General features: G+C 46.6%; 1 protein-coding gene across 10 annotated transcripts in view; it reads left to right on the forward strand.

The window, feature by feature from the left end:
- Window positions 1–4,230: 4,230 nt before the first annotated feature.
- DCTD (dCMP deaminase) overlaps window positions 4,231–26,712 on the forward strand; it is a 104,841-nt gene continuing 82,359 nt past the window's right edge. For 3 of the 10 annotated variants that reach the window (XR_013532789.1, XR_013532788.1, XM_008992414.6), the window contains exons 1-3: window positions 4,231–4,321; window positions 6,003–6,117; window positions 6,825–6,960. Coding sequence is in view for 5 of the 10 variants with exons in the window: in XM_008992414.6 (XP_008990662.1) it covers window positions 6,010–6,117; window positions 6,825–6,960 (244 nt within the window). In the remaining 5 variants the exon portion in view is untranslated. Of the gene's footprint in view, window positions 4,681–4,733; window positions 4,916–6,002; window positions 6,118–6,824; window positions 6,961–26,712 lie in introns of all 10 variants that reach the window. The other 7 variants (XR_013532791.1, XM_078366191.1, XR_013532790.1 and 4 more) reach the window with 4 other exon arrangements.

The following is a 26,712-nucleotide window of genomic DNA, read 5'->3' on the forward strand; positions in this document are numbered from 1 at the left end:
CACCAATCCCAATGTCTCACTGATCAGATGTCTCTCCAGGTCCATGAATCGCAAAGAGAAAAAGGAGGCAGACAGGGAAGTAGAACCAGAGTCCACAGACAAAGACTTCTCTCTTTGAGTTAGGTGCTCCAAACAATTGGGCAGACAACAATGATTTCTATTAATTCATTTATTTAGTCAACAAGTATTTACTGATATAAAACAGCAAAACACCCGGCTCTGTGCATATGCCATGTTAACATTTCCTTATTGATCTTCAGTGAAAAAAACGTATTTTTTTTGAGATGGGGTCTCCTTCTGCCACAGCTGGAGTGCAGTGGTGCAGGCATAGCTCACTACAGCCTCAACCTTCTGGACTCGAGCAATCTTCCCTCCTCAGCCTCTTGAGCAGCCGGGACTACAGGAATACACCATCATACCTGGCTAATTGAAAACTTTTTTTTTGGTAGAGACTGGGTCTCGCATGGCCCAGGTCTCAAATTCCTTACTCAAGCCATCCTCTCACCTTGGGCTCCCACTCTGCTGCGATTACAGGAGTGAGTTCATTACGATGAACCCGGCCCTTCACTGTAATTTTGAAGATGTAAAGGTAACTGTTGAGCAAAGGTAACTGTTGAGTTCAACGCGTAACAGAAATCCTATTTAGAGATCCTTTTTTAAGATCCTTTAAACCCTATTTAGAGATCAGATTTTTCTCTGATAGGAACGCTCTCTCACGTCAATTTGCAGTCTGTATGCTGTTCATTGAACAAAAGCAACTGATCCCATCCTCTAACATACATACAAAAATGTATATACAGGTTGAATATCCCTTCTCCAAAATGCTTAGGACCAGAAGTGTTTCAGGTTTCAGATTTTTTTCAGATTTCGGAATATCTGCATGTATATAATGAGGTATCTTGGGGATGGGACCCAAATCTTTATGTTTAATATACACCTTATATACATAGCCTGAAAGTACTTTGATAGAATATTTTTAACAATTTTGTGCATCTATCACATGAGGTCAGGTATGGATTTCTCACTTGTGGGAGTGTCAGCGCTGAAAAAGTTTCAGATCTTGGAGGATTTTGATTTTGAATTTTCAGGTTAGGGATGCTCAACCTGTACTGTATCGATAAGACCACGTATTTATTTTTTTCTAGAATATTCATTTTGACTTTTTTGTCATTTAACAGACTTACAGTCATCTCTTAAGATTTAAAGAGTTCTTTCTAGTTTGCACTTTAAAATGGAAACATAAACAATTATTCCTTTGAAAACCAGTCAAAGTGGCACTTTGCCTCTAAGTGCAGTTGTTAAGTTATGAAAAGAAGGTTTTGGTCCTGACAACCATCAAATGAAGAACAGGCAGTTTATAACAACAATTACATGTTCGCTGGGCCAGCAATGAGGTTCAGTTTTTCTCTGTATTTATTTGGGGAGAGGGGAATGTGAGGGCAAGAACTGGCTTACAGTATCCATCACGGTATTTGCAGCACCTAGCACATGGTAGGGAATTAATCAAAAAATGAATATTTTCGGCCGGGCGCAGTGGCTCAAGCCTGTAATCCCAGCACTTTGGGAGGCCGAGGTGGGTGGATCACGAGGTCAAGAGATCGAGACTATCCTGGTCAACACAGTGAAACCCCGTCTCTACTAAAAATACAAAAAATTATCTGGGCATGGTGGCGCGTGCCTGTAATCCCAGCAACTCAGGAGGCTGAGGCAGGAGAATTGCCTGAACCCAGGAGGTGGAGGTTGCGGTGAGCCGAGATCGTGCCATTGCACTCCAGCCTGGGTAACAAGAGCGAAACTCCGTCTCAAAAAAAAAAAGAAAAAAAATGAATATTTTTGATTTTGCAGAGACTCCAAGAGCTTGCTAAGGTCACTTGGGTTGTAAGGAATAAGGTTCAAAGTCTAGTCTGACTCCAAGGCCTGTGGCCTTTCTCTCATGACAAGCTCGATGGACAGATTGGCCACCTTCCTGACTCCTTGCCTCTGTTTCCCCAGTTAGAAGTCACATCCTTACCTCGGCAGGCAGAGGAGGTGAAAGAAGCGGCAGGCAGTATCTTGGTAGGGCAGACATTTGCAAATGCCATCAACCCCTCTTCTGAGGCGGCCCTGGAAGAACCTTACCTCGACTTCTGTTTTTAAGTGGGATCCCCCACCTAAGGCACACCGAAATATTAATATGTTCCCGGCTATGCTCTAGACCAGACATAGATAACCTGAAGCCCCATAAACAAAAGGACCAAGACAACAGTCCTTAGCAATGTGCTGACTGTGTTCAACCTCTGTGAGGTCCTCGAGGAACGGCAATCTGGAGAGGGCTGGACATATACCCAACCTCTGTATCTGCAGAAGGTGGAAAAAGATCCTCAATTTTAAACCGAAATACAAGGTATTAACAAGAGAGATTTAACACCTACAGTTACACTTGGAGTTACAAGGTGTTAATGAGAAAGACATACTGAGGAATGTATTTTTCCCCCGTTGGCTGTGTGGTTTCACTCTTGGTGCAGAATATTTGAAACCTCAAGTTGTGAAACTCTGAACCAGGAGGGTTTCCTGTATTATGAATGATGTCATCTTTAAGATGAGGGACTTTCAGTGAAATGCAGAACATTCAGGGAAACGTGTTTTCAGCAAGCAAGAGCTTGAATTTATGGCAGAGGGTAGTGTGTGAGTTGACCAAAATGGAGAATGATGAGAAGTAACTAAATTATGTATGACAGTCTTTACCGAGCAGAGGAAGGAAGAAAGCTTAACGATGTTGTGGGTGAAGGACCAGCAGCAATTGGTGATGTATGGGCTGTAGGTTGGTAAGGAGAGAAATGGATCGACGAAGACCCGAAGACTGTGGAGGAGTGAGACAAAGACCAAGCAGTGGATTTGGGAGGGGGAGGGAAACCAGGGGCCCAGGAGATATAACACAGTTTAGTGGCAAGAAGACAGCCACATAAAGTCAACTTGACATTAAAAATCATCATCTTAATCTATGTGGCTCTTTCAAGACTGAGTCTTATCAAGGCAAAAAAAAAAAAAAAATCTATAGTTAACGATGAAGTATTTCTCCCTTTTGCTTTCCCGGCATCCACCAAGAGCAGTACATAATTTAATTATTGAATCTACAAGCTGGACCATGAGATGAAGAATGATGTGTCTGCTGTAGTGAGAAATTAGATAGAACCAACTGTTTACTCTCATCATTCTTCCTCCGTTAGGCTAAATTAATACAGTTAACACGCTCTTGTTTGGAATAGCAGTTCAAATCTGGGAAGTGCAGATCAGAACTGATCATGATAGTAGCTCGTATTTATAGAGCGCTGACAGCACCCTCAAGTCCCGAGTGAAATAGAAAGGGGTTCTGCTGTCATTCATTCAATATGCTGGAACCACTGTGAGTGGCTAGACTCCTGCATAGGGAACGAAGTTCACGAAAACCAGATTGAGTTGCTTGGGGCAGACGACTCCAAAACGCCACTGACGGTCTTTCTTATCGCCCTGTGCCCTGTTTTTCTGATCTTGGAAACAACTGCAACAAAATGTGCACAATTTCAGTGGGCGAGCGTCACCAGGAGGTAACGTGCAGTCGGGGTGACACGCGGTGACAGGGGTCGAGCGGGGGCGGCAGGCTTTAGCCAACACCTCAGGCCCTTCCGCACAATTTGAGCAGAAGCTGCAAGGCGGTCAGGCGCAGCCAGATGCCTCGAGGCGCAGCGCCCCCGCCGGACCCAGTGTGAAACTATGACCCAGCCACCGGCCAAGGGTACCCGCGGGGACGCTTCGACACAGCGGGCTCACTCGGGACCCAAACCAGCCCTCCCCACCTCCCACCCGCCAGTTTCACGCCACTAGATTCTTGGGGCGTCTTTTAATCACATAGAATCTCCACGGCCACGGCTCTGAGGAGTTGACGGAACACGGCTGGCGGGGAAAACCTCACCATCATCACCGCCACCAAAACCGAGCAGCCCCCGACGGTCCTGCAGTCAGGCCCGGGAGCGCCCCGCGCGAGAGCAGCGGCCGACCTCGGGGCGGCCTGGCACCCGGGGAGTGGTTTGTGCTCGGGCCCTGATCACCGCCGGCCGGCCGGACCGCGGCTGCGTCACGGGGACCGCGAGGGGCCGGCGACGCCGAGCAGCGCCTCTGCTGGGTGCGGCCCGCCCCGCTCCGGGCCCCGGGCGACTGCAGTCCTGGGAGCGCCCGGCCCTCTTCCGGCCCCGCAGCGGCGCCGCCCCCTCTCCCGACTTCCTTCCCTTCACGCGGCGGCGACGGGGACACGGACCGGCCTGCGCTCAGAGCCCGCACCGTATGTGGGCCGGGGCCGGCAGTGCGGGTACGCGGCCCGCGCGCCCCTCGCCACCGCTGCGTGGCGCCATCCCGAGTGCGGGGCGCGGGGCGCCGGGGGCGGGGGCGGCGGACCCTGTGGCGTCTCGGCCGCGCTCAGCCTTTAGATCCGAGAGTCGCGGGGAGTGGGAGCGCTCGGGGTCCCCGCAGTCACGCCGGGGTGGATTTCTCGGCGGGCGCTGCGGCCTGTGCGAGGCCGGCCCCCTCGGGAGTGCCCCGGGAGGTGGTGCTGGGCACCTGAACACCGCAGCCCTTCCTGCCCGTGTGTGGGTGGGAATGCGAGTGTAGGCCTTGGATCAGGGCTGAGGGGGTTCCGGCTGCGTGGGCTGTGCCTGGGACGGTGACCAGGTGTGTCTTTCCGAATCGTTGTATCCGAGGTTCTGTTCTTTCTGTTTCTACAGCTGGGCCTCAGTCCTCGCAGGGTTCCAGTGGGCGTTCAGCCACGCCAGGGAAGGCGCCCAGACGACTAACAGGCTCCTTCCCTCTCCTGCCCTTCCCGCGCCCCTCCATTGCCCCCTGGCTCCTATTTAGTAGGTCCTTCTCTAGCACCCCACAGCGATGATGGATGGTCCCCTTAAGCCAGGTGGGAAACCAGGCTGATCCAACATCTGTATTTTCCCGTTAAGGGGGTTGCCAGGCTTCTCAGATTTGGGGCAGCATTTTCAGTGGGTGGCCGTGGTTCCCAGCACCGACTCTCCACTGCATCCTGGTCTTAGGCACTGCTGCCCTGCACGGTAGTGTAAACCTCCAGTGTGGAGCCTGAAGCAGAAGCTTTGGGAAATGCTTGCCTTCTTTTAGACCGCATTCCTCGCCTTTCTCAAGATTTCTCAGTGGTACCCACCCCGTTTTTGTGTTGTCTTCCTTCCTTGCCCTTGTTTCATTCCTTTTGAAAGGGACCACTCCCCTGAAGTTCTAGGACCCCCTTCGTGGGCTCTCCGTGTTGTAGACACGGCCTGTGCTTGGCCCTGGTGAAGCCTACATTCCAAAAACCTGGCTTTAAGAGTAGCACTTGACATTTTTCATAGTTTCTTCTCATGTAATTCATTACTCAGCCTTACAACTTCTATCCCATCTGGGGTAAGGAGGGAAAGGGAAGGGAAAAATTATCTGGTTAATATCAGAGTTGGGAAGGCTTCAGATGTTTTCTTTGAATCCATCTGGCATGGATAATAATCCTTCGTGGTTCTCTGAGTCTCTGTGAGATGGGATGGCATTGTCTACCTTATCCAGGGTGAGGCTTGAGTGACATGATGTGTAATGAGCTTTAACAACGTCTGGAATCTATAGATGATCAATAAATATTTCTTTTTTCCACCCTCCCTTGTGCTGACTCTGTTTTTTAAGGGAGAGAGGTAAAGAACAGAACAATTTGTAGGCCAGCATGTGTAGTAACTTAAAAAAAATCCTATGAGAAAGCAGGAAATACGTGAAATATTTGGGAATGTGAAGCTATAGGTGCCAAATTCAGATTTCTGAAATATGAAATTTCTTGATTTTTTACTTAAGACCAGAGACTGTTTAGGGTCCATGTGTTGTGATTTCTGATTGATACTGTGGCTGAAGTTGCCCATGTTTAGAGGTTTCAAGATTCAGTGTGGTTGGGTTGAACTGGAAAACAGACTTACTAAAATGCTTCTCTCAACTTCTGTTTTGCCATGGTTTCCTTCTAGATCCAACATGAGTGAAGTTTCCTGCAAGAAACGGGATGACTATTTGGAATGGCCTGAGTACTTTATGGCTGTGGCCTTCTTATCAGCACAGAGAAGCAAAGATCCAAATTCCCAGGTAAATGAATTTCATAGGAGTATGCTTAGATACCCACAGGCAGAGAGTTTCCTGCACATGAGCAGAAAGGGGAGACTCAGTGTACATCTGTCAACTTAAAAGTGTAGCGTCGGCCAGGTGCAGTGGCTCACGCCTGTAATCCCAGCACTTTGGAAGGCTGAGGTGGGCAGATCATGAGGTCAGGAGATGGAGACCATCCTGGCTAACACAGTGAAACACTGTATCTACTAAAAATACCAAAAATTTGCCAGGTGTGGTGGCATATGCCTGTAGTCTCAGCTATTTGGGAGGCTGAGGCAGGAGAATCGCTTGAACCCAGGAGCTAGAGGTTGCAGTGAGCCGAGATCGTGCCACTGCACTCCAGCCTGGGAGACAGAGTGATGCTCTGTCTCAAAAAAAAAAAAAAAGAGTACAGTGTTAGTCTGCCTTTTGTGCTGCATTTCTACAAGCTTACTTCTTCCTGTGAGACAGAAAATTGTCCCATGCCATTGTTAATTGCCTCTTGTGCCCCTTCTGGGACCGGGGTTGCACTTTCCTTGGCTTGCGGGAGCTGCCACAAAAACAGGCAAGGAGACTGACAGCTCTCAGCACCTGCAGCAGCCCTGCATCTGTTCTGAGTCCTGCAGTCCCCTGGTTTCATTCCCTGCTTCCTCAGAGACAGACCAGCCAGTTGCAGGCACCAAGCCTTTGGGCATGTTTCCTTCTAGGTCGGCGCCTGCATCGTGAATTCAGAAAACAAGATTGTGGGGATCGGGTACAATGGGATGCCAAATGGGTGCAGTGATGACCTGTTGCCTTGGAGAAGGACGGCAGAGAATAAGCTGGACACCAAATACCCGTACGGTAGGACAGATTTTATGTCCCATTCTGCTTAGTGACATAGCCTGGGGAGTGCTTATGAGGAAAGCTGGTAATTAAGAAAGTTGGTCAGAAGGCGTCATCTCCCCTTTGTCATCAACAGCTGGAAAGAAAAATATCCGATTTAACTACCCCAATTTCCTACTTTGTCTCTTAAGTTCCAAAGAGAGCCACGGAGGGAAGCAAGGAGTGGCCACACTGCCCGTCCCTGAGATTCAGGGCTCTGCTGCATGTGGTGAGCCTGGCAGGCCTCACCGGCAGCCTGCTGGCCTGCACAACAGCAGAGAATTGGTGGCCAGCTTCTCTGTAGAGGGTCACAGACCCTTGGACAGATGGCTGAGGGATGCGTATGGTGGCTCTGCAGGTTATTTTTTTTTAACTACTTGGAAGCAGGGTTGGCTTTCCAGGGGCTGGTTCGGGCTTTGGTCTGATGAGAAGTAGGCTCCATTCGGCTGGCGTGCCTGATGAGAACATCTGGCTCAAGCTCATCTCTGGGAAGCAGGAATCAAACTGTGAGCTAGACATCAGGAGATGGAGGATTCAGTTACTTCTTCGAGTTTCAGGGGATGCTGCAATTTCACAGTGGGCTGTGGTCAGACCAAAAGAAAGAAGTGAGGTTGGGCGCGATGGCTCACACCTGTAATCCCAGTACTTTGGGAGGTCAAGGCGGGCAGATCACCTGAGGTTGGGAGTTTGAGACCAGCCTAGCCAACATGGTAAAACCCTATCTCTACTAAAAATACAAAAATTAGCCAGGCATGGTGGTGGGTGCCTGTAATCCCAGCTGCCCGGAAGGCTAAGGCAGGAGAATCGCTTGATCTCAGGAGGCAGGAGTTGCAGTGAGCTGAGATTGCACCACTGTACTCCTGCCTGGGCAGCGGAATGAGACTCTATCTCAAAAAAAAAAAAAAAAAAAACAAGCCGCAAGAGTGGAACTGTAAAGCTTTGGCTTGACTGTCTCTGGATTTTTACCTTGCGATTAGGGAAGTGTGCTTCTTAGAATTTGTTGCCCGTCTGAGCCCCGGGGAAAATTCCTTCAGAGATTGCCTGGGAGGGTCCAGCCACAGCCTTACTTTTTCCTTGTATTACTTGGAGAATATGCAGCTAATGCCGGAAAAGAAGCAAATCATGCTGCGCCTGCAGGTTGGTGATTTTTTGTAAGGCTAGGTCCTGTATTTTATGTCTGAAAATGAACAGACTGGCGCTGTTGGAGGCCATCCAAATGGGAAAGATTGTGCCTTCAGGAAACTTAGGCCAAGGCCTGATAAACACTTCTCTGTTGAGTCTCTCGGGAGGTTTTCCTCTATGTTTTTCAATGAAGAATTCCAAGTCTACTTTAGTCTAATTTACACACTTTTACTAATGTTCCTGGACCTCAGTCATGTTAAATAAGCCCCATACATTTCTTTCTGAATTGCTTAGGGGCAACTCCTCCATGTTTGAAAGAAAAAGGAAAGGTACCTGGAGGGAGAGGAGGAATTGAGGACTGTGAAGCCTCAGGGTTTCCAAGGTGGGAAAAGTACTTTACCAAGCCTCAGGGTTTCCAAGGTGGGAAAAGTACTTTACGATGAAGGGGAGATGAAGGGGACTGAACCGTCAGATCCTCCATTCAACCTCACCCGTCCCTCGAGGAGTGGGAAGAGAGGATCAGATGGGGGGAGGGTAAGACTGTCTTCTCAGCCCCAGCTTCAGAGCTGGTGCTGGTGGATGACTCATTAGAAAAATGTGGTGACTTAGAGAAACTTTTTGTCATCCTGATTTTGATTCTGTAAGCTTTTGGTGGTAAGAAAAAAGGGAAGTGATTAGTTGTTTTTAAGTCCATGCAAACATAATTTTTCACGGTACGGTTCAATGTTCCATGTAAAAATGGTGAAAGGAGAGGGTCGATATATGAAAGATCTGCCCTGAAATGTGTGACAGCCACAGTCAGTATTGCACCCAGTCTAGACAGTGAAATACTGGCCCTTATGCTGAACTTCGATATGGAGGCATTCTGGGATGTCAGTCCGTCGTATTCAAGTTGGTGCAAAAGATACCTGTGGTTGGACAGTGCACAGGGGTCTCTGGTGGGCAGTGAATGGCCCTTCCAATGAGACCTGTGCCTTCTTCAGTCACTGTGAGCCCCAGGCAGATCTGTAAGCAGTGACCTAGACGCCAAGGGCCACATAGTAGATTCCAGCACCTCCCGCCAAACCCCAGCCTTCACAGTGCTCCCTGACTTCCCTAGTAGCTGATGTTGTTTGTTCGGAGACGCTGCCTTTTGTCCAAATTGAGGACAGTACCTTTCAGAGCCCCTTTCTAGAAGGAATTCTTTTAAAAACCTACGTAGGTATTTGTCCAACTTCACTGATTGTTTTTTATTGAACAGCCGCGGAGTTGCCGGGCACTGGTTGTCTGTCTGCATTATTTTTTATCATCCATATGATACCTCTAGGTTTTCAAAGCTCTTTGCCCTTACTTGTCAATTATTCATTTTATATGTAGCTATGTTAGAATGCCGACAATTTTCTTTCACAAGAGTAGGCTTGTAATTTGATGTACCATAAAAGTTGTAGAAGGTATTAAATGGTTTTCAAAAGGCATTTAGTATTACTACTGCCATAATACGGTAAAGACAGCCTTTAAGTCTAAATGATGATGACTGTGTAAAATGTACACTCTTTGTTGCCTTGCCAAGGCTTTTCAGGACACACAGAGGGAAATGTGTGGATTGCCTGGGACGTAACAGAAATGTCTGCTGCTAATTGACTCAAATGTAAAGTCTTTTTTTTCTGCTTTTGTTTTGAGTTTTTCAAAATTAATTTTTTTTTTTTTTTTTTGAGACAGAGTTTTACTCTTGTTGCCCAGGCTGGAGTGCAGTGGCGCAGTCTTGGCTCACTGCAACCTCCGCCTCCTGGGTTCAAGCGATTCTCCTGCCTCAGCCTCCTGAGTAGCTGGGATTACAGGCATGCACCATCATGCCCTGCTAATTTTGTATTTTTAGTAGAGATGGGGTTGCTCCATGCTGGTCAGGCTGGTCTCAAACTCCTCACCTCGGGTGATCCACCTGCCTTGGCCTTCCAAAGCGCTGGGATTACAGGCATGAGCCAATGCACCCAGCCAAGATTTTCAAAATGAATGTATAAAATAAGGGGTTACTGCCTGGAGTTGGTAGCTTAACCCATTCTTTCCTCATCTACATTAACGGAGACTAAGCTGCTGTCGCGAGAAGGGTAGATTCATAGGTGATGTGTTAATCCCTTTAGAGATGATCTTGAGTTCTAGACCAATGATTTTTAACTCTTCTGAATGTACGGGACCCTCTTTTAAATGCCAGAAACCTTCTAGGACCCTTGCATAATGCTAAATTCTTACTATCTTTTGAGTAAGAAACTGCACAATGACAAAAACCACTTTATATCAATAACCGTTTACGTCCATCTGAATTTCCTTAATCGGATAGCATTTGTGTATGTTTGGGGAAAGTTGATGTATATCCTGGGCCTGGCATTTATCCAGTTGTGGATATGCTTGGACCCCTTGTGATACCTCAGTAGTGTCTCAGGGCTCTGTGCCCACACATCAGCTGACATCTCCTAATTCCGAGGTCAGTGCTCTTCCTGCTGCCTCTGTGTGTCTCTCCTGTGGGGCACAGGAATTCAGCTGTACTGAAATGCTAATCATCTTCTCATTTTTTTTTTGCAGTTGATCAGACTGAGGCTCTGATAAAATAACTCCTCAGAGATCAGGAGCTCGGGAGGGGTGGCCTGTGCCTGGCATGCAGAAAGCCATGTGCATGGCTCACTGTAATGTTTCTTCATAGGGGAGTGCAGTGGACTGAATGTGTCTCTTCCCACATTCACATGCTGGAACCCGAATTCCAATGGGCTGATATTTGGAAGTGGGGACTGGGGGGACGTAATTAGGCCATGAGGGTGGAGCTCTCCTGAATGGGATTAGTGCCCTTCTACAAGGGACCCCAGAGAGCTCTGTTACTGTCTTCCATGTGTGAGGATAGGAGAAGAAGATGGCTCTGTGCAGCCCTGAGAGGGGACCTTGCCAGAACGGACCATGCTGGTGTCCTGACTTCCAGCCTCCAGAACTGTGAGAAATAAATGTCCACTGTTTCTCAGCCACCCAGTCTATGAGACTTTGTTATAGTAGCCCCAAGGGACTGCGACAGGGAACTTGAGAATTGTGTAAATTTGAGCTCACCAAATAACATGCAACTTAATATTGCTTTATTAATTCCGTAAGTCGGAAGTCGTTAGTCCTGATTGACGCCTTGTAGGGAGAAGGAAAACACACACTTCTTGTAACATGATAGGAAGACAGAGCTTTTCCTGGGATGCGTCTCTAGAGAGGTATTTTTAAGGGGTGTTTTTGTTCTTTCAGCCTTGGGATCAAAACTTCATAAGACTATTTTATTATAATGTAGTATTAATGTGGAAAATGAAAATTCCCTCTGCTAAAGAAGCTTTTTATTCCTTCCTTTTCCTGAAAAATCTAAATGATAATATGATGTCAGTAACTCTAAGTGGCAGGAAGAAGGCAATGTTATTATACTAAGAACCTTTTCAGATGAATGACAATTAAAAAACCGGGAAGCAGCAGATTTATCTAATTTACCAGATTAAAAAACTTGGGAAGATTCTTATTTTTATGAGGAGGTGGGTTGCCAAACCCATGATGAAGTTCTCAGTTGACATTTTTCATTCCTTTTTCTTTGTAGAATTCATTACAGTGAAGCACATTTAATCAAAACACCAATTTTATCAAATGGAGGTAAAATGCTCTTGGTGATTCAGATATCACTCTTTCCTTGGGTTCTCATAACCAGCTTTGATGACATGGTTTACATACTAGAGACTTGGAGAATTAACTTGTTCCCGTTTTGAAACTTAAGGGAATTTTTTAGCAATGCCCGCCACATGTATCCAGCTGCTCAGCACGTGCAGCCTTGCTGATTTCTGCTGGCAAAGGGCTCTGGGTTTTGGCGAGTGCCTCTGTGCTTGGCCTCCTCCCTCACCCAATGGACCACGGAGCCAGGATTGCTCAGCCTGCTGCATCTCACTGTACCAGGGAAGCGACCATAGAGTCTCCATGTCCCCAAGGGTGGGGAGTGGCCTCACTCTCAGTGCCTTGGGCAGAAATAGAGATGAGGGGCCCTTACCAGAGTCAGTTCCTATGTCTACAGGGATACCCTACAAAGGATATAATGCTGGGAAGGAAAATGCTGAAAAACCTGGGATTCATTAAGGCTAAAGAGTTCAGCAGAGCACCTTAAACACTCTTGCCAGTGTGGGGCAGTGCTTCTTTCAATTCTCTATTTAAATTTCATCTTTATTTCTCAGACTTAGCGTGTTGTTAAGCATGCATAGATGTCATTTTTGTGATTACTTAGCCATTTACTTTTCCCCCTTGAACACTGACATTTTCCTGACTGCCATGCATGTTGTATCTTTCTTTGGCATCCGAAAGGTTAGTCTTGAGAAACTAATTTATCAAGAAGTTAGGAGGCTGATCCTTCTTAAGCTGTGACTTCCTCACAACTTGTAAGAGCTTCTTAGTAATTAAGATCAAATTTGTTCTTTCAGTCCTGAAATTGAATGTCCTCTGATTTTGTTAGTCAGCCCATGAATTTGATAACTTGCTGTTGTTGCTTTTCCTGCAGAATTTAATTTCACTTACAGCTTCCTGCGTCTCTTCCCCTGCCTGGCCATCTAGTAGTGTGGGCTGACAGCAGGTCTAATTAGGGGCTTTTGTACAAAACAACTTATATAATCAATGGAAAACCTTCAAACAGTTGCATAGGAAAGACATTAAGTAGATTATTTTTTATGAATCAAGGGGCAAACTCAGGTGTGATTGTGTGGGGTTTTAGATGAACAGAGGAAGACACTAGTGTATATGTCAGTCTTCTCCCACCAGCTCCATATAAGCATGTTTTACTTTAAGATATGATTGTTTATAAACAGTTTTTGGAAAAGAATAATGCTATTTTGATACAATTTATTTGATGTTTATGTATTTTTATAGTTACAGAGTTAATTATTTTTAAAGTGCTAGAGAGTATTATTTCATTATGAATATCTACAGAAGACATATAGTAACAAAATGACTCCTTGTTCTGAAGAACACATGTAGGAAAAGCTGAAATGCTCATCTATGGGGATTGGACCTAACCATGAAAATACACACATGTCTCTTTTCTATAAAAAGTGATTTTTGAGTCAGTGCACCTCATAGAAGTTTGAAATAAAACTTAATTTAAGATAGTGGTTCCAAGGTTTTCGGAAGTGGGCTGAAGCTTATCTTTGTACTGTAATTTCTCAAGATAAAAGGTTTGTTGAAAAATTAGTAGCCTTGATAAAATGTCAGGGCACATGCAACCTATTTTAGAAAACAACTATGTTAAGTATTTGAGCACAATAATGATCTGAATGTAAATGGATATTTCTAATGAAAAGTGTAACTTCCTTATTTCTTCCTTTTTGAGACAGAGTCTTGCTCTGTCGCCCAGGCTGGAGTACAGTGGCATGATCTCTGCTCACTGCAGCCTCCACCTCCAGGTTTCGGGCAGTTCTCCTGCCTTAGCCTCCTGGGATTACAGGCACACACCACCACGCCTGGCTAATTTTTATATTTTTAGTAGAAACAGGGTTTCAACATGTTGGCTAGGCTGGTCTCGAACTCCTGACCTAAGGTGACCCGCCTACCTCAGCCTGCCAAAGTGCTAATAGTACAGGCTTGAGCCACCACACCCAGCCACTTCTTTATTTCTTTAAGTTTGCAAAGTCTTTGCTTAGAAACACGGAGGTCGCTGTCCAGTGTGGTTACCTGAGAATGATTACTCTCATAGTCTTGATTCTGGTGATCTGTTCTATGTCAATTGTGCTGATTTTGACTGATCTTCTCTGAAACCGGCCTGAATGACTAAAGCTTTATTGTATTTTGAGTTTTTTTCATCCAGAATCTCCCTTCAGAAGCTTTGTTAATACTATATAAAGGCAGAATATGAATATATTGTTTGCGTCCAGAAAGACACAATAAAACCTAGTTCTCAGAGATTTTTGCAAGTGTTTGTATTGCTTTTTGCTTATACTTTCTGAAGTCTTTTTAAAAAATCTGAATAGGGATATACATGTCTGTAGTATACACATTAGCTAAGTAAAGCCCCACAGTGCTTAAAACAACAATTACCATATTCACACAGAATCCCGGCGCTGCCATAAGGAGCCACAGGTTCCGGGTTTGGTCTGTTTATGCCCAGTGACTGTGTTGTTAGAGGCACACCTGACATTTATTTCTCAACATCTCTATGAAGTAAATTATCACTGAAGACTCCTCCAGTTCTCTTATTCCGGGGAAAAATATAAGTATTATAGCTTTGATTGCAGTAGATTAGTATCTCTTTCTCAGCTTACAGGATTCTGAAAGTATTCTTGGCCAAAGCAGAGCTGTAAAAAGCTGCTGGAGACAACGACACAGGAAGAACGTGCATGTGTACATATGGATGAATTAATAGACACAGGCTCCTTGTCCTCTTTCCCCTCTACCATTAAAGTCTGGTGTGGTTCTAAGATGAATAAAAACTAGATGGAGACAGGATGCATGAGAGGGAGGGGAGGGCCAGACTGTAGTTTACTCCACTGACATGGAGGTTAAAAGACATTGGATGAGAAAAGGTTGGATAACAGCAATAAAGAAAAAAATCTGGCCGGGTGCAGTGGCTCATGCCTGTAACCCCAGCACTTTGGGAGGCCGAGGCGGGCAGATCACAAGGTCAGGAGATTGAGCCCATCCTGGCTAACACAATGAAACCCATCTCTACTAAAGATACAAAAAAAAAAAAAAAAAAAAAAAATTAGCCAGGCATGGTGGCACGCATCTGTAGTCCCAGCTACTTGGGAGTCTGAGGCAGGAGAATCGCTTGAACTGGGAGGCTGAGGATCGCACCACTGCACTCCAGCCTGGGCAACAGAGCAAGACTCTGTCTCAAAAAAAGAAAGGAAAAAAATCCTAGCTGGGTATGGTGTGCACACCTGTAATCCCAGCACATTGGGAAGCCAAGGCAGGTGGATCGTTTGAGCTCCAGCGTTTAAGACCAACCTGGTCAATGTGGCTAAATCTCTTCTCTACGAAAATACAAAAATTAGCCAGGGGTTGTGGTGTGCAGCTGTAGTTCCAGCTACTCCAGGGAGGCTGAGGTGGGAGGATCGCTCGAGCCCATGAGGCCAAGGCAGCAGTGAGCCAAGATTGCACCACTGAACTCCAGACTGAGTGACAGAGTGAGAGACCCTATCTCAAAAGAATTAAGAAAAAGATCCTATGTCTAAGTGAAAGAGAATATGTGAATACATGGGACACACTTAAAACTCTTTGGAGATAAGAGTAACCTCTTAGACCATTAGAAAAAAAGGACTTCTTTGGGAGGCCGAGGCGGGTGGATCACGAGGTCAAGAGATCGAGACCATCCTGGTCAACATGGTGAAATCTCGTCTCTACTAAAAATACCAAAAATTAGCTGGGCATGGTGGCGCATGCCTGTAATCCCAGCCACTCAGGAGGCTGAGGCAGGAGAATTGCCTGAACCCAGGAGACAGAGGTTGCGGTAAGCCGAGATCACGGCATTGCATTCCAGCCTGGGTAACAAGAGCAAAACTCTGTCTCAAAAAAAAAAAGGACTTTAGAAATTCTTTTGAGAACTAGCCAGCATGACAATATTTATTGAAACAGCGATACTCGTGTGGCATTAGGAAATCCCTGTGATAAATGCAGGATATTGGTAAAAGCAAGGGAGTTGGAATGCAACAGAATGGACACTCCTCTGCTGACCCTGTCTGAAGCGTCGCCACCAGCCCGTTAGTGGAGGTGTAAATTTTATCTCTGTGCTTCTTTCAAATGATCGATGCCATAGTAAATTTAAAGTATTGAATATGATAACTGAGCATGAATTTTTTAATTCTGCAATTAAAAGACTTTGTTCAAAATGCCATTAATTTTGAGTTTAGGTGAATAAAGGGAAGCAGAATTCTTCTGTCGTTTTCCCTTCTACTTATATTTTTTTTTAGGAATTCAAATAAGTACTAATGAGTCACTTATTCTCTTGCCAGTTTTAGTTGTCTGCTGGTGATGGGGATGCTCTCTGGAGTCATCTCGCTTTCTTTTTAAAAACTGTAACTGTATTTTATATGCATTGGCTTTTTTCAGAACACCGTCACATGTAGTCATTCATTCGTTCAGCAGATACTTCTAGGGCATTTATTACGTGTTTTACATGCCAGGTACTCTGCAGAGTCAACAGAATGCCACGGGAGGGTCTCTGTTTTTGGAGAGTTTGCAGATTAATTGTGGAGGACGTAGACATTAACGAAATAAACCGATATTATTTAAGATTCCTTTCTCAGGAAGTCACTTTTTTTCTTTTTGACTGAGAAGGGGCCAGCCACGGAATCTGCCAGCTTCCAGCCTCCAGAGCTGTGAGAAATACATTTCTGATGTTTAGAAGCTACAAGTGTAAGATACTTGTTAGAGCAGCCCAAACAAACTAGGACAGCTTGTGTGTATGAACTGGATTGTGCTGGGGCAAGAGTGGAAATAGGGACTTGCCAGCCCGGAGGTGATGGTGCGAGGGTGGGTGCTGGGGCTGGAAAGGCTTGGCTGGAGATAGGGTATATTTTAGGGGCAACATCAGGAAGATAGCATGATAAAGAGTGGGAGAGGCGGATTGACTCCCCCCAAACAGTTCTGGAAACAGCAACTGTAAAGGCATACTGAGAAAGAGAAGCAAGGTTTTGGGACGATCAAGGAAGATTTGGACACCTGAAGGCTGAGATGCCCATGAGAGCTCCCTGCAAAGGGTTGGGGGGTCAGGTGGGTGTATGAGTTGGGGATTAGTCCAGGCTGACTGTGTCAGTACAAGTATATCAGTGCCAGCAACCTGGGTGGCTGATCGAGGGAGTATGTGCAGAGGCAGGAAGAGTAGGCGTGGCTGAGCTCTGAGGGCTCCAGTGCTTAAGGTAGATGGAGGAAGAAGGGCCCATGAGAAGGAGCACACAGAGCAGTGTTTTAAGGAGGGCCTCATTTTGGGAGGACAAGGTGGGTGGATCACAAGGTCAAGAGATCAAGACCATCCTGGCTAACATGGTGAACCCCGTCTCTACTAAAAATACAAAAATTAGCTGGGTGTGGTGGTGCACACCTATAGTCCCAGCTACTCAGGAGGCTGAGGCAGGAGAATCACTTGAACCTGCGAGGCAGTGGTTGCAGTGAGCCGGAATCATGCCACTGCACTCCAGCCTGTGCAGAAGAGCGAGACTCTGTCTCAAAAAAAAAGAAGGAGGGCGTCTTAGCTGTGTCAGGCTGCTGGCTGCTGAGAGGCCTAAGATGAAAACATTTCCAGGGGTTCGGCAATATGGAGATCCTGGGTGATACCGCCAAGTGTGGTTTCAGCAGAGGAGTAGCGTTGGAGGCCACACTGGAGCCACTGGCAGAACAGGGTGAGGCAATGGGGATGGCGTTACTCAGATCGGGCTGTGGGATGTGTGGCCGAGAAGAGAGCAGAGTAGTGGAGCGGCAGCTGGAATGCAGATGAGGCCAAGGGAAAGGACTGCATGGTTTGTAGGATGGAAGAATCTAGTTTTTGCTTTTCTGCAGCAGACATTGACTTGCTGATGGGACTAGTCCAAGCAGAGAGTGAGGCAGAGATTTCTGGAGCAGAGGCCAGGTGTTCAAGGCTGTGAGGATCGGCCTCTCAAGACGCCCTGGTTGGTAACAAGAGGAAGGACTGAGCGGGGCGGCGGGAGGACAGCAGTCGCAGGGTCCTGAAGGGAAAGGCAGGGTGGCGATCAGTTGTGGCATTCCAGCGAAGGAGGAAGCAAGGCCATCGGCGGAGAGAGCTGGGAGTTTGGATTGTGGGAGAGCTGGGAGAGCCGTGATTGTGTGGGGTGGGAGAGGAACGTCCTAGGAATGTAGGGCAGTGTCAGGAGCTCACATCTTACCTGAGACCCGTGAGTTGGGCGGTTGCTCCCCATTTACTAGTTGCTGAAACAGGATGAGCGCGCTGCCTGAGGCGGGCCAGGTAGAGCCGGAATTAATTAGAACAGACATGTCCCTACTCCTCCTCCAGTGCCCGGTGCTGAAGCGCAGTTCACCTCTAAGCGCTATGAACACGCAGAGGAGGCTTTTAAGCTCCGCGCTGCATATTTGCATCACCGCGCTATCAGCGCTGATTAATGCTCCGTTTCTCCTGGTGCTGTTGCGGTGCATAGTAGGCATCACGAGTGCGTTTCACATGAACAGTGAGAAGGGAGTTGGCATGGCCCACCTTGGGTGCAGTACGGCTCTTTCCACATCCTCCTCCTCCTGACCTGATTGTGTGCCCTCAGCACATAGGGAGGCAGTGTAATTAGAGTTCCCGAGGCTTTATTACCAGTAATGGCCCTACCACAGTCAGAAATCTCTTTAGCCCGGAGCACTACCGTTGGGGCTAAGTGGCTCCCCTGGGCGCAGGGAGTTGTCACCCGCAGCTTTAGTGAGAGGCAGCGAGGAAGGGGGCAGGATGGGCAGCAGAGCAGGAGAGAGGGAGAAAGAAATGGGTATTCTCGCAGGCAGGCTGGATTGGGTAGTCCAGAACAGTCTGGTCTCAGGTGAGCACACGTGGGAGTGGGTGGGGAGCACTCACCTGTGGCAAGTAGCTCCTCTATGCTGTGCTCTTAACAGAGGTTAGTCTTTGTGACAGTTCTTGGAGAGGGATTTTTTTGTTTTTCAGGTCTGGAGGCTGAGGCCGAAGAAAATGCTTGGCTTGTAGGTTGGGGGCAGTGTGTGAGGACATGGTAAGGAGGAAGCAGAGGAGACAGGCAGAACCAGGGGTCTCCAAGACCTGGGAGTGCATTGCCCCAGGAGTGGAGACAGAAGTTCATGCCTCAGCCTTCGGGGGCCTGGGCCGTGGGCAGGCAGATGGGCGCCCTGGTAGGGGAGGCTTCCCTCGGACCCTGGAAGATGGGGCTGCATTTTATGTGAGTGACTTATTTTCTCCCCAGACCTTGGTAGAATTCCTTTTTAATGTCATTTTCTTCTAGCAGAGACCTCCTCCCTGGGCACAGGGTGGAAACAGAGCAGACCCAGACATTTTCCAGGCCTGTGGTGGGTTCTCCGCGTCACCCGTTTCTTGTTTTTATTTCCCACACAGATTTACACTGCCATGCCTCTCCAGGCATGGAATCATGTCTCATGCCTCTCCACAGAGGGAATCATGTGTCCCTCCGTGGTGGGGGGGCTCAGTTACTTTATCTTCTGAGTAGAAAGGTCACACTGTGTGTGGGGCTGGGCTGGGGGCAGGAGTGTCTGGATTCAGAGGACAGGTAGGCTGTCTGGGGCAGTGTGGTCGGGGAGCCAGAAGCGCTGTCACCTGCTGTCTCTGCTCAGGAAGATCCGGTTCCTGCTACCCAGTGTCTTTCTCAGAAAACAGATCCAGTTCTGAGTGCTAGTGACAAGGGCCTCATTTGCAGAGTGCTTTGCAGTTCACACAGCATTCTCCTACCATGTCCCTCACTTGCTGTTCCTGTGACCCTGTGAGATGGGAAGGGGCGGGTATCATTTTTTCCTATTCGTGGCTGAGAGAGGCTGGAACCTGAACAGGGTGTTACCTTTGTGTAGGCAAATCCTAGAATTGAAATCCGTTTGTTCCGAAAAGACATTTGTAATCCAAATACATTTTTGTGCAGAAACAGTGTTGCCTGAAGATTTAGTTCCCCTTGTACCTGCGAGCAGTGCCTGGAACCCTATTTCCTGCTTTTTCTCAGCGCTCCTTCATCAGTCCTACTGTACTGCTTCAGCTTGCACTCGGGCTGCTGCTGCTGCTTTCACACCTAGCTGGTGTGAGCTCTGCAGGGACCAGACCCGCCTCCATCCTGCAGCCCACACTCAGCCCTGTGGAGCTCTGCCCCCTGCTCAGGCCAGTCTGCAGCCAGAACTTATCAGAACATGCATAGGATACTGCAAACATTTTTTTTTTTTTTTAATTGCATTTTAGGTTTTGGGGTACATGTGAAGAACATGTAAGATTGTTGCACAGGTACACACATGGCAGTGTGATTTGCTGCCTTCCTCCCTATCACCTATATCTGGCATTTCTCCCCATGCTGTCTCTCCCCAACTCCCCACCCCCCGCTGTCCCTTCCCTATTTCCCCTCAACAGATCCCAGTATGTGATGCTCCCCTCCCTGTGTCCATGCGTTCTCATTGTTCAACACCCACCTATGAGTGAGAACATGAGGTGTTTGGTTTTCTATTCTTGTGTCAGTTTGCTGAGAATGATGGTTTCCAGGTTCATCCATGTTCCTACAAAGGACATGGACTCATCGTTTTTGATGGCTGCATAATATTCCGTGGTGTATATGTGCCATATTTTCCCTGTCCAGTTTATCATCGATGGGCATTTGGGTTGGTTCCAGGTCTTTGCTATTGTAAACAGTGCTGCAGTGAACATTCGTGTGCATGTGTCCTTATAGTAGAATGATTTATAATCCTTTGGATATATACCCAGTAATGGGATTGCTGGGTCAAATGGAATTTCTATTTCTAGGTCCTTGAAGAATTGCCACACTGTCTTCCACAATGGTTGAACTAATTTACACTCCCACCAACAGTGTAAAAGTGTTCCTATTTCTCCACATCCTCTCCAGCATCTGTTGTCTCCAGATTTTTTAATGATCACCATTCTAACTGGCGTGAGATGGTATCTCAATGTGGTTTTGATTTGCATTTCTCTAATGACCAGTGATGATGAGCATTTTTTCATATGTTTGTTGGCCTCATGTATGTCTTCTTTTGTAAAGTGTCTGTTCATATCCTTTGCCCACTTTTGAATGGGCTTGCTTGTTTTGTTCTTGTCAATCTGTTTGAGTTCTTTGTAAATTCTGGATATCAGCCCTTTGTCAGATGGGTAGATTGCAAAAATTTTTTCCTATTCTGTTGGTTGCCGATCCACTCTAGTGACTGTTTCTTTTGCCGTGCAGAAGCTGTGGAGTTTCATTAGGTTCCATTTGTCTATTTTGGCTTTTGTTGCCAATGCTTTTGGTGTTTTGGTCATGAAGTCCTTGCCTACGCCTATGTCCTGAATGGTTTTGCCTAGATTTTCTTCTAGGTTTTTATGGTGTTAGGTCTTATGTTTAAGTCTTTAATCCATGTGGAGTTAATTTTAGTGTAAGGTGTCAGGAAGGGGTCCGGAAACTGCCAAAGTTTTAAACTGTTTTCTCTTCTTGTTCCAGCCCCGTTACTAAGGGCTGGGTGGGGGACAGGGCTCTGTGTGAGCAGGCTTAGAGGGACATAGGCTTTGGAGCAGTCTTACAGGCTGGCAGGAGGAAGGTAGGGCCTGAATGGGGAAGGGGCAGCGAGCAGAGGGGCCTATCTGGTGGGACTGCCTTAGAGAAGTGATATCTGTGGATTTCTACATGGTACTCCCTTCCCCAGTTCCATCTTTGTTTCAGATCATTTGAAAATCCTGATAATCAACCAGATTGCTACTTTACTAATAGGAACTTCATGCAGGAGAGGTAAGATAGAAGGGTGACATTATTTGGGACTAAATTCTAGAAATCTTTGCTTTGAATTTTGGGGAAGCCATAACTGGGGACACTTTATAAGCTTTTGGGAAAAGGTACTCTATAGGGGTGGGGTGGGGGGCTTAATTGTCACGGCTATTCTGTTGTTAAATTATTGACGTGAAGGATAGGTACTCGGGAGGCTGGCAGTGACATATGAGGTCCTGTCAGGATATCTTTCAATAATTAAGAAACAAGTAGTTGAAATTCCATTTTACTTCCTGAAGCTGTGAAGCAGTTCCATATATGGATCAGTTAGAGGAGGCAGCATGTACCCCATCCCTCAGCGGAAGTTTCTATCAGGCATCTGTGGACAGCTGGGGGTCGGGGTGGGCGTGCCTGTGCTCCCAGAGACAATGTGACAGGTTTAGTAACTCTGATAACTGTAGGACCCCAGAAATAAAAACACTTAGGCCCTAACTTCAGGAAGTAATGACAAAAAGCTTTGCCATCAGAATGGAAGTAGAAGATCCTGTAAATTACTACTGAGTTATTTTTTTAAATGCATGGGTCAACCTTGAACTTGGGTATGCCATTTCATGTCACTTGTTAATTGCAGGGTGGGAACCCAGTAGAAATGATAGAGGGTGATGCTACCCACCTTTTCATTCCAGAAGGCCGCGAGCAGACGCTTCTTGGCTCGAGTCCTGACCCTTGTCTTGTCAGTGAACAGAACTGTCGGTGCTTCGAATGCCTCAGCCTGGGGTGGCGGCAGAAGGCGTTGCAGGTCTGTTCTCCATGGCAGCAGGTGCTCCATGCCTGGCCTTCTGACCCCGACCCTGGCAGGAGTCGCCACACAAGGCTGCCACCTGTTCGGGTCAGCCTTAGCAGAACAGCCCTCAGGTCTAAGGATGTCGTTTTCTTTAAGGAAAATCCTGTGTCACTAAAAATGAGGGATTTTTAAGCAAGCTGCAGAGTTTCTTTAAGTAGGTTGGAATCTTCATTTTCCTGACTCCAAATGTTCTCAGGCCCCAGTAGTTCCTGTCACATCTCCAGGGCAGATGAAGATCATTTGAGGGTAGAATAACACCATCACTGCTAAATTATTTGTGTAAGAATTAGAATTTGTTTAGCATTATTTAGGGTTTTTAAACAGACCTGAGTAACCATCATAATACTACAGTCTAAAATAGATATTGTATTAGTCTCATATCAAATGAGGTGAAAGCCAAATCTATAAAACGTTGAACTCTTAAATCTAACGAAGGATGGAATATATCCTGTTAATTTGTCAAACTTCTAGAGAACCGCCTACATGAGACAGTAAGGATTAATCAAGTCCTAGTAAGAGAGAATTTGAAAAATACAGTTTTCTAATTATACAGTGTCTTCTCAGCGGCCCAAGGTTAATGCGGTTCTGAATTCTGACAGTTAGTAATAGAAAAGAAAAGAAAAACCCAAGCATATGAATTGTCTCCTAATTATCTGAAACAGAGATTCTCTTCTGGCAGGCAAGGACCTTATAAGCATTAATCTGATATTTTCAGCATCTGAGTCTTTTCCTTTTAAACAAGGTAGGGCATAACTGAAGGGTTCTGTGTCATTCTTTGTGCTTGTCAAATAATATGTAGTGTTTGCAGATTTATTTTGCTTCTTGCTTAGCTATAGATGTGTAATTTTAGGTTGAACATTTTACCTTTTTTATGGTTTTGACTAACTTATGAATACTTCCTAGACACTTTATCTTTGAGATACTTGGTCCTTATTCCTACTACAAATATAAAAACGTACAGTGCCAGGCGCGGTGGCTCAAGCCTGTAATCCCAGCACTTTGGGAGGCCGAGGTGGGTGGATCACGAGGTCAAGAGATCGAGACCATCCTGGTCAACATGGTGAAACCCCGTCTCTACTAAAAATACAAAAATTAGCTGGGCATGGTGGCGCGTGCCTGTAATCCCAGCTAGTCAGGAGGCTGAGGCAGGAGAATTGCCTGAACCCAGGAGGCGGAGGTTGCGGTGAGCCGAGATCGCGCCATTGCACTCCAGCCTGGGTAACAAGAGCGAAACTCCGACTCAAAAAAAAAAAAAAAAAAAAACTGACAGCGACTTCTCGGTTAGTTTTTGCACCAGGTATGTTTGTAGCTCTTGCTGCAGTTCATCCAGGCAATACAACAAAAACGTTGACACTAGGGAAAGGTTCCTTTGCTTACTGCTGTCAAATAGCTGTGGAATGTTTGTGATACAGATTGAGCGTGCCAAATCCAAAAATCCAAAATCTGAAACTTTTTTTTTTGAGACAGGGTCTTGCTCTGTTGCCTAGGCTGGAGTGCAGTGGCACAAACGCAGCTCATTGCAGCCTTGACCTCCTGGGCTCAAGCGATCCTCCCCACTCAGCCTCCCAAGTAGCTTTATACAGGTACATGCCACCATACCTGGCTACGTTTTTTGGTTTTTAGTAGAGACGAGCTATTACTGTGTTGCCTAAGCTGGTCTTGAACTGTTCGGCTCGAATGATCTCCCCCACTTGGCCTCCCAAAGTGTTGGGATTACAGGCATGAGCTACTGTACCTGTCCCCAAATCTGAAGCCTTTTGAACACCAGCATGACACTCAAAGGAAATGCTCATGGAGCACTCCGGATTTCAGATGTTTGGATTTGAGATGCTCACCTGGTAAGTATAATGCAAAAATTTTTTTTTTTTTTAAGTTTGAAATCTGAAACAATACTGCTCCCATTTTGGATAAGAGCTATTCAACCCATAGAGGAAAGGTACACGGAAGCCCCAGACCATCCAAAAGAAAAGGCCTGGGGTAAGATGGGCAGTTATGGCTAGATATCAGATTTCAGGGTTTTACAGATGGATCTAGTGTCTGAGAATCTGTGAACAGATGGATTCTTAAAGTCAGTGACTGGCCAGTTGCGGTAGCTCAGGCCTGTAATCCCAGAACTTTGGGAGGCTGAGGCGGGTGGATCGCCTGAGGCCAGGAGTTTGAGACCAGCCTGGCCAACATGGTGAAACCCCAGCTCTACTAAAAAATACAAAAATTAGGTGTGCATGGTGGCAGGCGCCTATAATCCCAGCTACTCGGGAGGCTGAGGCAGGAGAATCATCGCTTGAACCCAGTAGGCGGAGGTTGCAATGAGCTGAGATCCAGCCATTGCACTCCAGCATGGGTGACAAGAGCAAAAGTCTGTCTTAAAAAATAAAAGTCAGTGACTATAGGAGAAGAATCGAAGACCAATATTTTACCTTGGGAAGTGCCTGCAAAGGCAGGAAAAATAAAAGGACCTACAGAAAAGTAGAAGGAGAACACAAGTGTGTGGTGGTCCTGAGAGGTTTTAAGAGGAGAGAGGAGTCCAAAGAGAGCAGGTGAATCCAAAGGTTCCAGCCCAGAAGGCACCTTGGGTTTTCATAATGATGAGACCGTCTGGTGGTCTGTGGAGCTGGCTCCCATCAGGTCATCAGAGCCAGCTGTGCACACTGCTTCCCAAGTCCATGTCATGTTGCGAGTGGGAGACTGGCTGTGTGAAAAACTGTCTATGCCATGGAAATTGGTAGATATGTGGCGACCCAGCAAACACAGTTGCCACCTGAAACATAATTTTTAGGAATAGTATTTAACCTTGTATGTGGGATCCATTCTGATCTTTATCCTTCCCTTCTTACCTGTTTCCTTAAAAAAGAAGAAAGAGCTGGTGTAACTCCCTGAACTGATTTCATGACCTGCAGTTTGACAGACACTGTTTTAGAGAAAACTAGAAATTACGTTTCTAGTTGCTTTACAAAGTCAGAAGACAACCATTTAAAAAATAAATTGTAGTAGCAGTTGTAGATAAGATATTTTCATCTTGAAAGGAAGAAAAAGAGTCCTAAAATGGTGAGACCTCTTTAGACTAAGGACTAAGTATGCATGCTTACAGAGAAAAACGAGTAGAGAGAAGCACGTGCCCTCAGAGATGGAGGGAGGGAGGGGCTGGGAGCACAGCCTTGCGTTTCCCGGGAGAGGCGGCCACGTTTTGGTAGTAAAAGCTTGTTTTGGAGAAAGTCAGCTGTTTGGAGGATTGAGGAACGAAACTGGACACCTCAGGAAAAAAGCAAAAACGTCGGATGAACTTAGTGTGTTTGAAATGGCTTTTATTTAGTTAGCTGGAGATGCACTTCCGCAGATCCACCCTCACTTCTGCAAACTGCAAGAGCGCCCGGGCACCCTGTGGAGTGTTACCCAGCTTCCACGTGGCAAACTGGACCTCGAGCCCTCGTGCTGCCCCTTGTTGCAAAGCTCTTTGTCCATACTCGCTGGCAGAGGGGGAGAGTACAGAGGGGAGGATGCCTGGCCTGTGGTGGTCTGGCCTGCCAGGGCGGGTGTGAGCTTGTCACAGGCCAGGCAGTCATTGAGTGCTCTTTGTGGCCTGAAGCGAATTTGACAGGTGCCTGTCATTTGATCAGTGTGGATGGCCAGTGGACACAAGTAAATGAGTCCCCAAACTTTACTCTGACCTACATGCTTTAAACAAATTGGAGGGGGTCATCCAGTTACTCTTCCCAGTCTCCTCTCTGAGGACAGTCTGGGGGCTGAGGCCTGGCCGAGTCCTGTCTTCTCAGGTGGAACAGGCCCATAAGGAGGTGCAGGGTGGCCAGGGGGACAGCGATGGTCAGAGTTGCAGGGCCGTGGAGATCCTGGAGATGAGAGGTGAGTGGCAGCCACAAGGGTGAAGCTGGATTTCAGGACCACAACAGGCGGCTGGGAGTTAGGAGGTGGGCGGGGCTGGGTTGTGGCCTCAGGTGCTGCTTTGGGTTGGAGTTTCTCCCCTCAGCTCCACAGGTGTGGGCTGGGGAAGCCAGTGGTCATCAGTCAGGGCTGGGCGGGGCGAGTCTGGGGATGGCTAGAGAGACCGGGGTCGATTGATCCTTATGACCTCCACTGAACACTGAAGTTTCATGTTCTTCAGTGTCCAGTTTTGTGTATGTGGGATTTTGGATTGTTCCTTTTAGAGTCTCATTAACACACCATTGTTCATATTGCCCAGTAGCTTTATGTGTGTGTGTGTGTGTGTGTGTGTGTGTGTGTGTGCATACATACATTCATATATATATTTTTTAACAAGAAGCTTTACATTCTTCGTCTTGTGATTTTTTTTGGTTAAAAGAAAGGAAGTCTGTTTAGAATCCTGTGCATTATTTCTATAAATCGCCTTCTATACACAGGGATGTC

This window comes from Callithrix jacchus, chromosome 3, assembly GCF_049354715.1.
Source record: "Callithrix jacchus isolate 240 chromosome 3, calJac240_pri, whole genome shotgun sequence".
NCBI classification, from domain to species: domain Eukaryota; kingdom Metazoa; phylum Chordata; class Mammalia; order Primates; family Cebidae; genus Callithrix; species Callithrix jacchus.